This window comes from Thunnus maccoyii, chromosome 22 (assembly GCF_910596095.1).
Source record: "Thunnus maccoyii chromosome 22, fThuMac1.1, whole genome shotgun sequence".
Classification (NCBI taxonomy): domain Eukaryota; kingdom Metazoa; phylum Chordata; class Actinopteri; order Scombriformes; family Scombridae; genus Thunnus; species Thunnus maccoyii.
The window spans coordinates 1,512,269-1,528,850 of NC_056554.1; the positions used below are offsets into that span (position 1 = coordinate 1,512,269).

Sequence of the window (16,582 nt, forward strand, 5' to 3'; positions counted from 1 at the left end):
ATGAGAACACAAACCTTAAAATTACAAAGAACATTAAGACCTTGTATTTTTCTGTAACATCCACTCAATTTGGTGAAAGTGAAGTGCCAAAAGAGCAGATCAAAATGGGAACCAGTCTTTAATCCAAACAAGTATATTTCATTAAGAATTTAGTGATGTTTTTGATGCTATATGTCAAAACATTCTGTCTCACTTTAGGATTACCAATAATCAACGCACACTGTGTTGCATGCTACACATTATTAGTTTCAAAGCAGTCTTACACTTACCCTTTGTGGAAAACACCCACAATAGCCTTTACTAATCCTGAAGCATCCTCCTCTTTTGCTGAAATAGAGGATTGTGTCTGTTTTTCTGTTACTGTTCCCTCCACCTCCAATACTTCCCAACCTAAGACGCCTGCTGGCTCTGATGTGTCCAGTGGTTTCTTCACTGTTTGGGCTTCCTCTGCTATCATCCTCTCTATTTGTGATTCGCTGAGGAAAGGGTTTTAAAGTATAACTTCCACAGAACTCAAGTAGCAACACAATAAAAATATAAATACAGTTTTCACAGAGATGCTAAAAGTTACCATGCACAGTATAGTCAAGTTACTAAAGCTACTGTTTATTGGTCCAAGCAGTCCATGTTAGGCAAGCACTAGATTGACCCCTTTCACAGCAAGCAATGCAAAAGCACTGGGCTCTTTGACTTACCCATTATCTACAGAAAGGTCTATGTTTTGCGTTGCAATCCCTTTGAATTTCTCCTCTGTCATAAAAGTAAATACAGTAAAATACCAGAAAAGACACAAGAAAAAGAAAGGTGAATGTGACCTAGATCTTAACACTGAAATGTCTCACCATATGCAAGTGCTTCACTGGGGCTGCTAATACATGTAGAGGGAACACCAGGAATTCTTGCTTCTTTGAGATATGACTGAGTTGATTGTGCATGAGGCAATTCTTGTAATGTATGCTTTTCAGTTGAAGAAGGCAATGGAATAGTCATTTTTTCTTTTCTTGTTGGATTCAATTGTGAATTGCTGGGGAACCCAGGAATTCGAGTCAGATGTGGACATGATGAAGCCATTGCTACCATGTACTTCATTTCATCTTGATGTTTATAATTTTCTGGCAATTTTGCAATAAGAACAATCTTCTCATTCTGCAGCTTCTCAAACAAGACTTTGCTGTGTGTTGCCATAGTTTGTATATTCATACCTTCAGAACTAAGCATCCTTGCTGATGGAAAACCTGGGACACATGAAACACATGGAGCTGATGTGTATAAGCTGACCATGTTTGGTGGTTTGTTTACAACTTGAGCAGAAGGAAAACCACATACTCTAGCCTCTTTTGGGCAGGATGTTACCAATGTCACCATACTCTTCATGTTGTAGCAATATACATGTTGCTGTCCAGCATGTGCCATAATCATTTTCACCCTATTCTTCCTCTGAGGCTTTATCAAAACAGGTTTTGTTTCAGTCAGCCACCCTGTGCATGGAATTGTGGTCATGGATGCAAATCCTTTGAGATTTGAAGCACTTGGGCAACAATGTACAAAACTTATCATACTGGGTTCAATCTTGGATTTTGTCCGAGGTGCAGAGGGGAACCCTGGTATTCTGGATGCTTCTGGGCAAGATGGTGCTAAGGCCAACATTGCCTTCATAGTTTCTTGGTCTTGATTTGGACCATCAATCACAAAACCTGTCTCCTTTGGAAGCTTATCATATAAAGTGTGTGGATTAGAAAGCCAATGCAATTTGGAGGCCCCTTCACAGGATGCAAATCCAGGGAAACTTGATACTTTGGGGCAAACAGGTACAAGACTCAGCATATTGTATTGGGGGACAGATGGGAAGCCTGGAATCTTTGATGCCCCTGGGCAAGAAGGAACCAAAGCAAACATGTTGTTTGGTTTGTCTATGTTAACTGGTGAGCTGTTGATCCTAAACCGAATGTTCTTTTGTGGTTTGTGCATCAATAAACCCAGCTCAGCAACCCATCCCTCTTCCTTGTGTCCTTCAACTGATGAAAATCCAGGTATGGTAGAAACTTGAGGGCACAAAGGAAGGAGGTTTACTACATTTAGGCCATAATACACAACTTTGGGATTTGGAATAGATGGGAAACCGGGAATACTAGACACTTTAGGACAGGATGGTACGCAGAAAACCATGTTCTTCATTTTCTTCTTGTTCTCATTTGATGTGTCAAATACAACCCCCTTCTTTGGTAGCCTCTTCAACAATGACCCCTGTTCTGTTACCCATCCTACACTGATATTTTCTTCAACTGATGGGAATCCTGGTATATTTGAAACTTGGGGGCACAATGAAAAAAGGCTGATAATATTTGGTGCACAATACATAGTTAGGGGATTTGGATGAGAGGGGAATCCTGATGTCCGTGCCTCTTTTGGACAAGATGGTACAAGGGAAAACATTGTTTTCATTGTTCTCTTATCTCTTTCACATCTGTCGATCAGTGACACCTGCTTTTCTTTCATTCTTGATTCAAATAGTGGCTCCCTGCTCACTGCCCACTCTTTTGAATGATCAGATGATGGAAATCCTGGTATGGTAGAAAATTGGGGGCACGAAGGAAGGAGGTTTACTACATTTTGGCCATAATACACAGCTTTGGGATTTGGAATAGATGGGAAACCGGGAATACTAGACACTTTAGGACAGGATGGTACGCAGAAAACCATGTTCTTCATTTTCTTCTTGTTCTCATTTGATGTGTCAAATACAACCCCCTTCTTTGGTAGCCTCTTCAACAACGACCCTTGTTCTGTTACCCATCCTACACTGATATTTTCTTCAACTGATGGGAATCCTGGTATATTTGAAACTTGGGGGCACAATGAAAAAAGGCTGATAATATTTGGTGCACAATACATAGTTAGGGGATTTGGATGAGAGGGGAATCCTGATGTCCGTGCCTCTTTTGGACAAGATGGTACAAGGGAAAACATTGTTTTCATTGTTCTCTTATCTCTTTCACATCTATCGATCAGTGACACCTGCTTTTCTTTCATTCTTGATTCAAATAGTGGCTCCCTGCTCACTGCCCACTCTTTTGAATGATCAGATGATGGAAATCCTGGTATGGTAGAAAATTGGGGGCATGAAGGAAGGAGGTTTACTACATTTTGGCCATAATACACAGCTTTGGGATTTGGTATAGATGGGAAACCGGGAATACTAGACACTTTAGGACAGGATGGTACACAGAAAACCATATTCTTCATTTTCTTCTTGTTCTCATTTGACATGTCAAATACAACCCCCTTCTTTGGTAGCCTCTTCAACAATGACCCCTGTTCTGTTAGCCATCCTACACTGATATTCCCTTCAACTGATGGGAATCCTGGTATCTTTGAAACTTGGGGGCACAATGAAAAAAGGCTGATAATATTTGGTGCACAATACATAGTTAGGGGATTTGGATGAGAGGGGAATCCTGATGTCTGTGCCTCTTTTGGACAAGATGGTACAAGGGAAAACATTGTTTTCATTGTTCTCTTATCTCTTTCACATCTATCGATCAGTGACACCTGCTTTTCTTTCATTCTTGATTCAAATAGTGGCTCCCTGCTCACTGCCCACTCTTTTGAATTATCAGATGATGGAAACCCTGGTATTCGTGACATTTTTGAGCATGAGCTTGAAAGATTGACCATTCTTGGCATGTCAGCAACATGAATCACTCTGGGTTGTGGTACAGAGGGAAAGCCAGGGATGCTGGATTCTCTTGGGCAACTTGGTACAATAGAAATGATTCCTGTCATGTCTTTGTCTATTTTGTTGTTCTCCAAAAGTAATACAGACCCCTTTTTATTTTCCCTCTCCCATAATGTCTGATGAATAGTGTTCCAGTCTTTGCTGTCAGCTTCCTGCATGGATGGAAAACCAGCCAAGCTGGACACAGCTGGGCAAGATGGAAGGAGATTGACCCCACTAGATCCATTATAGATTGCTGTAGGTTCCGGAGCAGATGGAAATCCAGAGATACTAGCTTCTTTTGGACAAGTTGGGGCTAAAGCTGACATAGCTTTTATTTCATCATTATAAGGTTTATCTTCAATCATGACTGTGTTGATTTTTTTTGTCAGTGTTACCCCTACACATTTGTAATCTGTTTCCCAACTTTTGGTCAAATTCTCCACCAATGATGGAATACCTTCAATACAAGAGGTTTGGGGGCATGAGCCTAAAAGGCTCATCATATCTGATCCACGATGAGACATAGTAGGTTGTAAAATTGAGGGGATGCCTGGTATGCAAGAATGTTTTGGGCAAGTTGGTACCAAAGCTCCCATTTGTTCAATTTCATCCTTCTCTTTTGGTGATACCGACATGACAACAAGCTCAGTTTTCCTTTTCTTCTCCAAAAGAAGCTCCTGTTTAGATACCCATGATCTGTTATTGGCTTCACTGATAGATGGTGAACCAGGTATACTGGACACATTAGGACAACAGGGATAAATATCCACCATACTTGATCCATGAAAGACAAAATTGTGTTGTAGTACAGATGGGAACCCTGGATTTCTGGCCTCTCTGGGACAAGTTGGCACCAGTGAAACCATTCGTATCTTGTTCTTTTCATCATCCTTTGATGCACATGCCAGTGATAGTTCCTTCATTTTTGGTGGTTTCTCCCAGAGTTGCTTTTGATCTATAAGCCAGTGATTTTCATTTACAGGAAATTTGGATGGCATGCCAGCAATGTTTGTCACACTGGAACAGGTTTCCAAGAATGTGGACTGTTTGTACTCAATTTTAGGATTCACAAAATATGGCACACATTGTGCACTAGTCTTTGTAGGACAGGAAGACTTTTTTCCCACCTTTTGTTCTACTAGATTTGCATGTCCTTTTAAATGAAGAGCACACTCAGTATTTATATTTTCATCATGATTTGATGGCTTTTCCCAAGTAGACTGGCTATCCAGTAGGCATTCATTTATTTGTTTAGAATCAGGAAATTCAAATATGCCACTGACTGTTGGGCATATCGGTATCATATCTACTGTCCCAGCTTCTGTCTTTGCCATTTCATCATAACTGTTCCACATCATGGAAGGGAGACTTGTGTTTATGGCAGCACCAGAGAATGATGGGACCACCATTTCTTTCATCATTTCCCTTTCTTCCTCTGATGCATCTTTAGTTATCTCTGTAGTTGCCTTTGGTAGTTCCTCCCACAGAATGATCCTGTCTGTAGGACATTTTTCTGTACTCGCCTTTGGTAGCTCCTCCCATAGTATGGTCCTGTCTGTAGAATGTTTTTCTAACTGCTGTTCAGCAATATTTATTTGGGTGGATGGGAGTTCTGCTGCACCAGCAATAATTGGGCATGATGGCTGCAGTGAAACCATGTTTTCATGTCTAAAGAGAAGGTAAATACAAGTTATACATAACTTTACTGTAGAAAGATGCCAAATAATAATAGGGTATTAGAGCATTCCCATAATCAACATTGTACTTCAACATATTTTCATCACAATACAAAGCAAGTCTTTCAATGTACCTCAGTCAATGAGAGGTAATCAGTGCTTCACTTCAGAGTACAACGACAACTAATTTACATATGGTAAATTAATATAAAACCGTAATACGAGTATTTCATCATAATTAAAATAGGTATTTTACTTTCATGCATGCAATTTCAACAAATGCTATTCAGTCCAAACACACTCCAGCCTGTAACCTCTGTTAGAGTTAAAAAGCTGCACCCCTGCAAGCACAAAACACATCATGCAACAGTACTTGCTTAGGTTGACTCTATAACTACTCTTATAACAGCCAGTGCTGTAAAACCAGCATTATTACTGGGTAAAAACAATATTTTATATCATTCAACAGAAGTATTTTTCACAGGGTATCCCTATAATCCTCAGTGTTGTGCCACATAAAAATAAAGAACAAATATCTGGAAATTAATATTGAACTGTATTTTTTCATGAAAATAATAGATACATTTGTTTATATTACGAATTTCACTCACACAGATGTAGATGATGATGGTGTTATACACCACTGTGTTGACTTGTATTTAGTTGGATTTCCAAACTGACTTTTTCTGTATTCTGCTGCTGTTTTGTTATTATTTTGTTTTTATATGGCAACCAATTTTGCTCTGTAACAGCTATGACTGGACTATGAACAGTAAGAAATAAGCCTACCTCAAGAGGACATTAGAAATTAAACCATGCAACACATGACTACACGTCGATCAATCCAACAAGAGCAGAGATCAAGTATTAGTCGCTCTGACACTTTACCACACCACTCTCAGAATATCTCACTCAACCTTGATCCACACTGTAAAAATACATAGTAATGACACCCCTTCCTGTGCCTGACTGTAACATCATCTCTGCAGAAACTGTTTTATTTGACTCTTCAAAGGACAACAAAACCATGATGTTCTACAGTGACATCAGCAGTTTAGGATTTTATGCCAACAGTATCCCCCATCCCATACAGTGATATCTGTCTTTCTTGAGTACACAAATGAGGACAAAAATGGCTGAAACGATAACAAGTGTCAAAAGGGAAAAATCTGTACAAATTTGGCAAACCACAGAATAACTCTGCTATAGAAGGTATAACACACATGGCAAATGCAAATTAAGCCAGATGCTGTTGATACAGTGCAAATGCAAAGTTGTGGAACTGCATCACATCACTGCATCACTGTGCAAACCAAGACAACCCACCTCTTCCTGACACTCAAGAATAATGGCATGTCAGGAATGGAGTGCCATATTCTGCAGTGCAAGTTTCTGAAAACAGAATTGAAAGGCAAATGTTTCAAAAACTAACCCACTCACACCACAGAGATGACTACAATTTCAGCTCTGCAACTCACTCACCCTTTTTCTAGAACAGCTACTTCTGCCTCAGTTGGTATCCAAAAGCCCCGTTCATCTTTATGCATCTCCAGAGGTGAGCTCACATCATATTTTGCTTTCTTTGCATCCAGATCTAATCTGGTTGGACTGGCCTCATCCCATAACATCTCAGTCCTGCTAACTCTAGGGTATGGCTCATCCACTTGGATTTCAGAATTTGACGATGGGAAGTCTCTGACGATGGCCTTCCTGGGACATGTTGATGGATCAATTGTCAAAAGTCTTTCTTGTGCATCCTCTGGTACATCTTGGCTGGGGAATATAAACTTCATTGATCTCTCTCTGAGAGAAACTTCACAAAATGGTTGATCTTCCAGTGACAGCTGTTGACCCATCACGTTTTCAGTTTCAATTATTTTTGTTCCTGAATCCACCAATGGTAGTGTTTTAACTGGCCACCTCTGATCTGAATGGTGCACATGTGTTGATGGCACACCCGGAATAGAGGTTTTCTCTGGGCAAGATGGCACAGTGTTTACCATATTTGGAAGCCATTCTACCTCAGACTGTGGAACTGCTGTGACACCAGAACTGAGAGCAATGTTTGAACAAGAAGCTTCCAAAGAAGGAATTGCCTTCATTATATCTTTGTAAGGAGAACCATAATTTTTGTGAAATGGACAGCAGCCATGTATCCTTATCATCACTGATGGCCAGTCCCCTACTTCAGAATCAGAAACTCTTGACACTCTTGAGGGGAAACCAATGATACTTGACTTTCTTGGGCAGCATGGCAGCAACTGCACCATGTCTGGATTTTTTTCTACTATGGCATCAACAGCTTGAAGTTGTAGAGTGGATGGAAAGCCAGGGTTCAGGGCTTGTCGTGGACAGGATGGAAGCATACTCAGCATTACTTTTTTGTCCCTATATGACAGTTCCTTAGCTGTTAAGTCCTGGTAAACAACTCCATACCTTCTGTTGAATGGGTTTTCCCAAACTGATCCTCTGTCCACATGCCAGCCATCATTTTCTTTTGCACTATTCTTTGCAGGTAGACCTGGAACTTTGCCATGTTTTGGGAAAGTGGCTAGGGATTTAAACATACTGGGAGCCTCTTTCATCAAAGCTTCCACTGGTCCCTCTCCTACCTTCGAGGGAATTCCATGAATATTAGAGTGTTTGGGACAAGGTGGCAACATTGATACCATAATTCTAATTAATGCCTTTTCTTTAAAATACATCTTATGGTCATGTATTACTGACAATTTCCCTGGGTTTGTTAATGGCCTTTCCCATACTGATCTTTTGTCTGCATTCCATTCTGCTTCATCGGACTCACTGTGGGATCTAGAGGGTATTCCACAAACTCTGGAACGCCTTGGACAAGTAGGCAGCAGATCGGTCACACTTGGTATATCTACCAACGTCTGACATGGTACTGATGGAAAGCCTGGTAAACAGGTTGTCCGTGGACAGGAGGGCAATATGGATACCATATTTATTATCGTATCACAATCAAGATAGAACATATTAACATCCTCTAAATGTAATTTAACAAGAGATTTCTCCTTTGGGGGGAGCAACGACTTTCTTTCTATTTGCCACTCTAATTGTTTGACAGTGTTTTTAATTGGCATTCCAGGAATTCTGGATTCCTTCGCACAACTAGGCAATAAATTCACCATAGTTGGGCCATCAGCAAATGTCGCTGTTTGAGCAGAGGGAAACCCGGGTACACTAGCATTCTCAGGGCAAGAGGGTAACATCGCACTCATAGTTTCAACAGTGTTCTTATCAAAAGCCAAAACTGCATTTAGAATCTGCACCTCCCTTTTGATATATGGTTTCTTGAACTGTAATCTTTTATAAGCAAACCATTCCTCACAGCTGGACAAGCAAAGTTTTTGCCCAGTCTTTGAAGGCAAACCAAGGACTCCACTATGTCTGGGGCAGGAGGGCATTACATTAACCATACTCGGTTCTTGTCGTGGAGCAGAGGGTAAGCCAAAAACTTTGGCTTTTTGTGGACAACTTATCAACATATCTGCCATATGTTTAAGGCTCTCGCTGTCTTTTGCTTTCCACTGAACTATGTAAGCGTGTGTTTTCTTCTCTGGTCTCTTGTTTATTAATCTCCTTAAGGTATGCCAATCTGTGTTCTCTGAATTCTTTTGATCTTGAGATGGCATACCAGGAATTTTGGTCTGTTTAGGGCATGTAGGCACAAGACTGACAGTACTTGGTAATAGCTTCTGGGGTCCTGTAGGAATACCGAGAAGGCAACTTTTTACAGGACATGATGGCAACATGGCCACAGAACTGAGTATTTCTCCCTTTTCTAGATACTGAGCAGCAACTGGGAAAATATCTTGAATCACAACTTTCACTTTCCTTAAAGGCTTCTCCAGCAAAATATGCCTGGTCATATCCAAACCTTCAGTTTGAGCAATAACTGGCTCCTTCGAAGGTAAACCAATAACTCTGGTTTTTCTTGGGCAAGTAGGCAAAAAGTTAGCCATGCAAGGTTCTTGCCCTGGTGCAGATGAAGAGTCAGGCACAGTGTGCTCTTTTCGTGGTGCAGAGGGAAAACCAGAAATGGTTGCCTTCCAGGGACAAGAAGGTAACATATTTACCATATGTTTTATTTGTTCTTTATCCACATTTAAGTTTTCCTGAACCAGAACACAGTTACTTCTCAATGATCTACCAAATTTGAATTCCCTCAAAATATGCCAGTTGTCATTATATGCAGTAACATTTTGTCGAAATGGCATACCTGCTATCCTCGACTGTTTGGGGCATGTAGGGAGAAGACTGGCCATACTTGGAGTAAATGGAGCCTTCTGCAGTGGTGCAGAAGGAAACCCTGGAATACTTGCCTTTCTAGAGCATGTTGGCAACATGGCCACCATAATTTTAATCATATTGGTATCACTAACAGCTTGCTCCTGAACAGAACAAATGTGTGAAACAAATGTTCCTTTTAACTGCAACGGTTTCTTCCACAGAGAACATCTGTCCCAAACAATCTTTTCATATCCAATTGCTGATCCAGCAGAAGCTATACCTGGAACCCTGCAAATTCTGGGACATGTGGGTAAAAGGTGAGCCATGTTTGGCTCACGTTTCAGAGCAGATGGGAATCCAGGAATACTACCAGACCTGGTGCAGGATGGTGTTAGGTCCACCATTTTTGCAATTTCTGTACTATCCCCATAAAGGGAACTAACATAATCTGAATACAGGAGTAATGGCAATCTCTTGCTGCATAACTTTTGAAACAATAAACTCCCATCATGAGTCCATGCTATAACTTGTGACTGATGGAAAGATGGCATGCCAGGAATATTGGAATACTGTGGGCAACTTGATAATAACTGCATCATACTTGGCTCTCTCAGTGCTCCTTCCATCTGAGCTTCAGGCTGTGAAGTGGATGGTAAATGAGAATTAGAACTCCCCCCTGTACACAATGGACCAAGTTCCACCTTTGATATGTACACACTGTTTTCTTCAGTACAAACTGTAGAACTTGGTAACACAAGTTCCTGTGTAATTCTCCTATCTCTTTCACACAATGGTCTCTTATCCATAGACCAAACCGCATTTTCTGTTCCCTCTTTCTCAGTAGAATGTTCTGGAGCAGAGTCCACATCAGGCACACCAATGCTTTTTGTGGAAGAGGATGCAAAATTCAAATTAGATTCATCCATTTGCTCTGATAATGTGTTTGTTGTATGCTGCTGTACTGAGAGGAACCCAGAATGAGAATCCAATCTTGAAGTGACCTGGTCAGAGGCAGGTGTGTCGCATATGATTTTCTTATCCATAATGGGAATTGGAACAGCAGGATTGATTTTTAGAGTCTCTCTTTGTGGCTTCTTCCACTGTGAGTTTCTTACAACGGATGACTCTCCAGACTGAGCTTCTGGCGTTTTGTTCATCACCATTGAAGAAAAAGCAGAATTGCCTTCTCTGACACAAGATGACACTGAGGCAGCCATGCTCTCATTTCTAAAGGAGTAGGGGATACCAAAGATAGATGTCAGAACAAAAACACTGAAGTGCTTTAGAATTTAAAAAAAAGCCCAACCAAAATCTACAAATCTTTAATCATGATTTACTTTTCATTGCAGGAGTTTACATTGATAAGAACTTTGATGCAATTTCAACACTATTGGATGGGAGGGATGTAGCTGACAGACCACCATGCCACACTTACCCCAAATCCATTGTTACAGCTTCTTTTTTATGCCCCACTCCTATCCTCCCTATCCGTTTTGTGTCAGATGTAGCAATTTGAGGCAAGTGCAACAAAGGTGCCTGGAGTGATCTGGAAATAGGTAGGGGGTTGGCAGGAGAAAGGGGCATATGTTGAACAGGCTCTGGTTGGGCTATTTGATTCCCTAACTGAAAGGACATCTCGGACAAGTGACTTCTTGGGTTAGACAGAAGCTCCTTGACTTCAAAATCAGGGTTTTGCATAGGTGGAGAAGTGAAGGGAGGGAGTGTTGGCTGGACATTAGGAAATGTCATTGTTGGCCTTGATTCTGCCTGATCCATCTTTGTTTTGGGCATCTCAAAATATTTTACCCCTGGGGCTAAGGGCGTTCTGGGGCTAAAGGGCAGAAGTGAGGCCATGCTCTCAGGTCTAAGGGACAAACAAATGAAGATAAGAGTTATGAGGTTGGAACGAAAGTCTCCACCACAGTGATGCAGTCACATCCAGAATTCCACTGAACAGCATACAAGCAAATGAGCAATGTGACATGGAGCTACATAAAATAAAAAAAAAAATATATATATATATATAGCAAAAACCAACTACAGGAGATTGAAACCAGACAGAGTCACCAATCAAACAAGCTTTTTTTTATAAATCATGGAAGGAATCACCAGGTTTTGTCAAGCAGTAGTAGCCTTTTAAAATAAAACATTCAAACAACACTGCCAGATCAGGCACTTGGTACATCAACATGAATTTCACTAGGTTTCTTTCCCCTTTGTGGGGTAAAGAATATTTCACGCACAGCTGAACAAGCAGTGTGATCATTTTTTGCCCTTTCAAGCCAAACAAATGGGGAGCTTATTTGTTTGTGGTATTAAGTATTTTAGGCCAAAGCTGCTTATCCAAGCCTTACTAGTTAATGGCAATGGCAAGCCAAAACATGCTACATTATATTAGCTACCTGATCATTGTTTACAAAGTATGAAGTGGTGCATTAAGTGTTTTTGACTGCTACAGGGAATTAAGAAGACTAAAGTAGACCCTGAAACAAACTCAAGACTGCAACATCCATCACCCAGCAGAAAAATAGAAACATGGGCATCCCTTTGCAAACCTCCTTCTTGTTAAATGTAAAATGCATGTCTGCTGTTTCCAGTCCATTTACTTCTTAAAATAACATTTGTCTCTCTTCAACAGCCACTCAATTTACTTTGGCTACACCAATCCCAGCCTCAAAAAAATCACGTCTGCAAGGAGTGTGCTAGGAGTTCAAGAAGATAACAATTTTATCTGTAAATCCTTCACTGTGCAAAGCATTCATTGCTGAACTTCAGTAAACCATCTCATGGCTTTTTCTTCACCTATACAAATGTTTGTTGTTGTTTCTTTAACTCTCTATTATTGTTTTATCCTTTTTTTACTGTGAAGCATTTTGTTACTTGTTTTGAAAAGTTCTATCTAAATCAAGTTATTATTATTATTATTATTATTATTATCATTATTATTATTATTATTACATACTTATGATTACACAGCAATCCATTCTTAGTAATACCATACATGCAATTAATGTTGGGTAAAAATACTGTAATATTATTAAACAGGAAAAATCTACCCTTGAATGCTGCAACACTGTTAAAATACACATAACAGCGATAGGCTATTCATTTCCAGAAATATTTTGTTGTTTCACTGTGCATTTTGTATATAACTGGTCAACACAAATCCACAAATCAGTTATCAAGTACTACCAGGCAAGACAAAGGAAAATTCAGTACTTAGCAAAATGCTATCACCTGCCTGTAAGTGAAAGTTAACACCTGCTGAGATATAGCGCACTAAACTAAAAAACTAAAACAATGCATTGAACTTCCTACCACGTAATACAGTAGTTGCTGCAATAACAGTGAGTAAATAAGTACAAATTTCAATGAACATATTGCAAAACATGGGGTGTATATTTAGATCATATAGTTGTCAGTCTGTTTTTTTCTACAGTAGAAAACAGAGGCAGTTATATTTGTTGAGCAATGTTGAGAGGAAACATATCAGCAGTACAGCAAAATTTTTCACACTTAAACCATCCATGTTCATGTTGTTGAAAGTATATCTTTAATATATAGTAGGAAATCACTAACTGAAGTAGAAGCATGAGGCTTGTTGATTAAAAAAAAACAAAACATTTAAACCAAAAACCAAAAGCAGTAATTTGCTACATTTAATCATTAGACAACCATGTCTTGAAAACACCTTGCACCAAAAATTGATGGCATCTACAGTCACAGTGTTGGAGTACCTGAGGGTGGAGTATTCCTTACTGTCATGCCAACCACAGCAAATATTAAAAGACACCAAAACTGATAAGGGGAAGCCTTTTATATTTACTCACCCTGCTGATGCCCTGACAACCTCGATTCCAAATGGTGCATCTCTTTTATGTTCTGTAGCCCTAGATGCCTCTGGCCTCCAACTGGCAGGGGCTCTGGGATCAGGGCCTGAACAACATCATATAAAGTTAGAATTGTAGTCGTTGTAAGTCGTTGGATATACTGTAGGTTTAACTGATTGCAGTGCATTGCGTTTTGTGTTGATGCTCACTTGTAGGTGTTATACACTGGTTATCCTCTTCACTCAGTGTGCTCAACTGTCTTTTAAATTCTAAAGGGGAAAGAAAAGCATAGAGATAAAATAGATTTTACATATCAACCTGAAAGTTAATGTTTATATGCCACTATACACCAGCATGACATGTACAGTGTAAACTATAACCAAAATAGAATCAAGTGTTCAGCTGCTTTACTCTAAAATACCAGCTGGGGGAGCCATGTGCTCAGATCACTGAAAAGATGGATTTTGGATGGATTCAGTCAATCATTTGAACGCTGAACTAATCAATCAGGAACAACATAAAAATGTGTTCCTTTTTGATTCAGTACCTGGATCTTGGTCACTGGGGGAGTCTATGGCAGTTTGGGATATATGAGGCTGAGGAGGAGGAAGAGGCCCAGAGAGCACAAGAGTAGAGTGAGGACTTAGAGGAGGAAGTGAGGGGGTCTCTACTGAAGGAGTGACCTGGGGTCTCCAGGAAGGAACATATCCAGAGCCTCCCTGGTGTTTCTGCTCCAGAGACTGACCAATGGGCAGAGACGATGAAGCTGACAGGGAGGAAATGTAATAAGGCAGAGGGATGATGGGAGGGGGTGGGGGTAAAGGAGAGGGAATGGAGGGAGGCATATCAAAAACTCAAACCTAAAGTATGATATAAAGAATAGTAAGATGCTAAAAAGGAATAGAACAAATGCAGGTTAGGGTCTTAAAAGACTGGTGATATTCTCTGTCTTTCTAAAACCAAAAATGAATTGATCTACTAACAAGTATTGCTCTGCATCAGGACCCCATTGCTTCTACAGATTGACCTCATTCAAATAAATGAGGGGGCTGTGTTTGTTGATGCAGGACGTCACGTCTGTGTTTTCCTTCCGTGTCTGTGGCACTCATCACCAAGCGACTACTGAGAACTTAAAGTTTTTCAAGTCTGTCTTAAAACAACAGTCAGGTGTCCATATGAACAGTGGAAGAGGTTTTTCCTCGCTGTAATCATTCCTCCTGTTCATACTGGATATTAAAAGATCCCCTTTAAATGTGCTTTCAATGTAAGTGATGGGGCCAAAATCCACAGTGTGTCCGCAGTTATTTTGTGCAAAAATGTATCTAGAAGTTGATGTGAAGCTTATATGAGACTTCAGCAGTCTGAGTTAGTCATATCAAGTAGATATCTGACACATTTACAGTCTTTTTAGCATCAAATTCCCTCTTTGTGTTTCCTCAGACAGTGTTTCCCTGTTGAGCTGCGGTGGAAGTATAGTAACAAAAAGAGGAACTTTGGCACTAAAAAGACTGTAACGTTGAAAGATATCTACTTGATTTGACTCATTTGGACTTTTAAAAAAACTTTAAAACTACATGCACAAAAGGAGGATTGTGGATTTTGTTTCCCATCACTTACATTGTAAGTGCATTATGAAGGGATCTTCTAATGGTCAGTATGCACAGGAGGAATGATTACAGCATGAAAAACATGTTTCAATGTTTATTAGGGCAGAACAGAAGAACACTTTGCATATCTATTTCATGAGACAGGTGCATGGAAGAGGGACTAATGAATCAGTTAGACAGTACGCAAGAGTTTGTTTACAAAGAGTTCATTTGGGCACCACTATTGATATAAGACAGACTTCAAAAATTGTGAACCTGTCCTTTAAATCTTAAAAAATGGCTCACAAATATTTAGATTCATTGTTTCATTGTTAATTTCCTAAAACAGCTAGTCACTGTAGGTTTTAGCAAAAATTACTGAAATGGGAAGGAATAGTGTTTTTGTTGGGGACTATTTTCAGTGGTGGATTAATACACACTTGGTGCTCTAGTAAGAATTTCCGCAGTAGGACAATGTGTACACACAACTTAGTGGTAACCTAGTAGAAGGATACGTTCATTGTTGGTTTGGGTTTTTCATGGGATTTGCTGACAGTAAGAATATCATGAGATTTATCTGTTCGGGTTGTCAATTATTATTCTAATGTCAGATCAATCCATAAAAAGCACAATGATTCAGATACGGCATGTGAGTAAATTGGAACTCAGTGAGGATCACAACCTGATGTCTTGACGTTTTTAACTATGCTTGGTGCTGTTGGACTGTATAATACAGTGGTAATCTAGATTATACCCAAACGCATCTTATTGCTGGACAAATCAAAGCTACAGTATATATTAGTAAAAATCAAATGAAAGAGCAGGAGAAGAGACATTGGGTTTAGATAAGAACAGAGAAAAAGAATGAAAGGACACAAGAGTACAGCATGGAGGCTCAGGTTGATAAGTTGGGTTAAAGGACGAGCAGCATTACATGGCGTCTCTATTCTCTGCTTTTTCTGCAGCACTGCCGGCTGTCCAGGATCATCACCAGAGAGATGCAGAAATTTAGGAGAGAGGGCAGGCTGTACTAGAGGGGCCTGAGATTTAGGAGGCCTCCATTCACTCAGCCAGGAAGCTGGAAAAAAAGAAGAAAAAAACATGGAAGGATAAAGGAAGAAACACAAATAAAGGCTAGTAATGGGTGTAAGAAATGGAAGGTGGGAACTAGCCTCTAAAACACCTGCCTGACCGGCACTGTATCCCTTTCCCTGTACCTGTCTCAGGGGCAGATGGCAGACTGGTGGGTCTGGTGAGGGCAGAGCCTGGCTCCCCCACAGAGGTGAGGCGGGTTTTGAGCTGTCCAGGAGCAGAAGGCGATGGTAAAGGAGGGAAGGAGCTGACAGGAGCTGAAGAGGAGGAGGAGGAGAAAGAAGAAAAGGAGGGAACACTCTGTGCTCTCCAGGCACTGGGACAGGCTGAGAGAGAAGGATGGAAAGAATGAAAAAAGTAAGAGAGGATAGTGATGAAAAATGACATTCCAATGTCATCGAGAAAGCAACTACAATTTTGAAGTGTCTT

The 16,582-nt window shown here is 40.2% G+C and overlaps 1 protein-coding gene across 5 annotated transcripts in view; it reads right to left on the reverse strand.

The window, feature by feature from the left end:
• ehbp1l1a (EH domain binding protein 1-like 1a) overlaps window positions 1-16,582 on the reverse strand; it is a 55,141-nt gene that overhangs the window by 16,772 nt on the left and 21,787 nt on the right. For 2 of the 5 annotated variants that reach the window (XM_042400538.1, XM_042400537.1), the window contains exons 10-20: window positions 16,279-16,479; window positions 15,996-16,139; window positions 14,023-14,241; window positions 13,685-13,744; window positions 13,476-13,581; window positions 11,081-11,509; window positions 6,877-10,872; window positions 6,721-6,786; window positions 843-5,386; window positions 696-750; window positions 270-476 (exon numbers count right to left, since the gene is read on the reverse strand). In XM_042400538.1, coding sequence (XP_042256472.1) covers window positions 270-476; window positions 696-750; window positions 843-5,386; window positions 6,721-6,786; window positions 6,877-10,872; window positions 11,081-11,509; window positions 13,476-13,581; window positions 13,685-13,744; window positions 14,023-14,241; window positions 15,996-16,139; window positions 16,279-16,479 — 10,027 coding nt within the window. The remainder of the gene's footprint in view (window positions 1-269; window positions 477-695; window positions 751-842; window positions 5,387-6,720; window positions 6,787-6,876; window positions 10,873-11,080; window positions 11,510-13,475; window positions 13,582-13,684; window positions 13,745-14,022; window positions 14,242-15,995; window positions 16,140-16,278; window positions 16,480-16,582) is intronic. The other 3 variants (XM_042400539.1, XM_042400540.1, XM_042400541.1) reach the window with 3 other exon arrangements.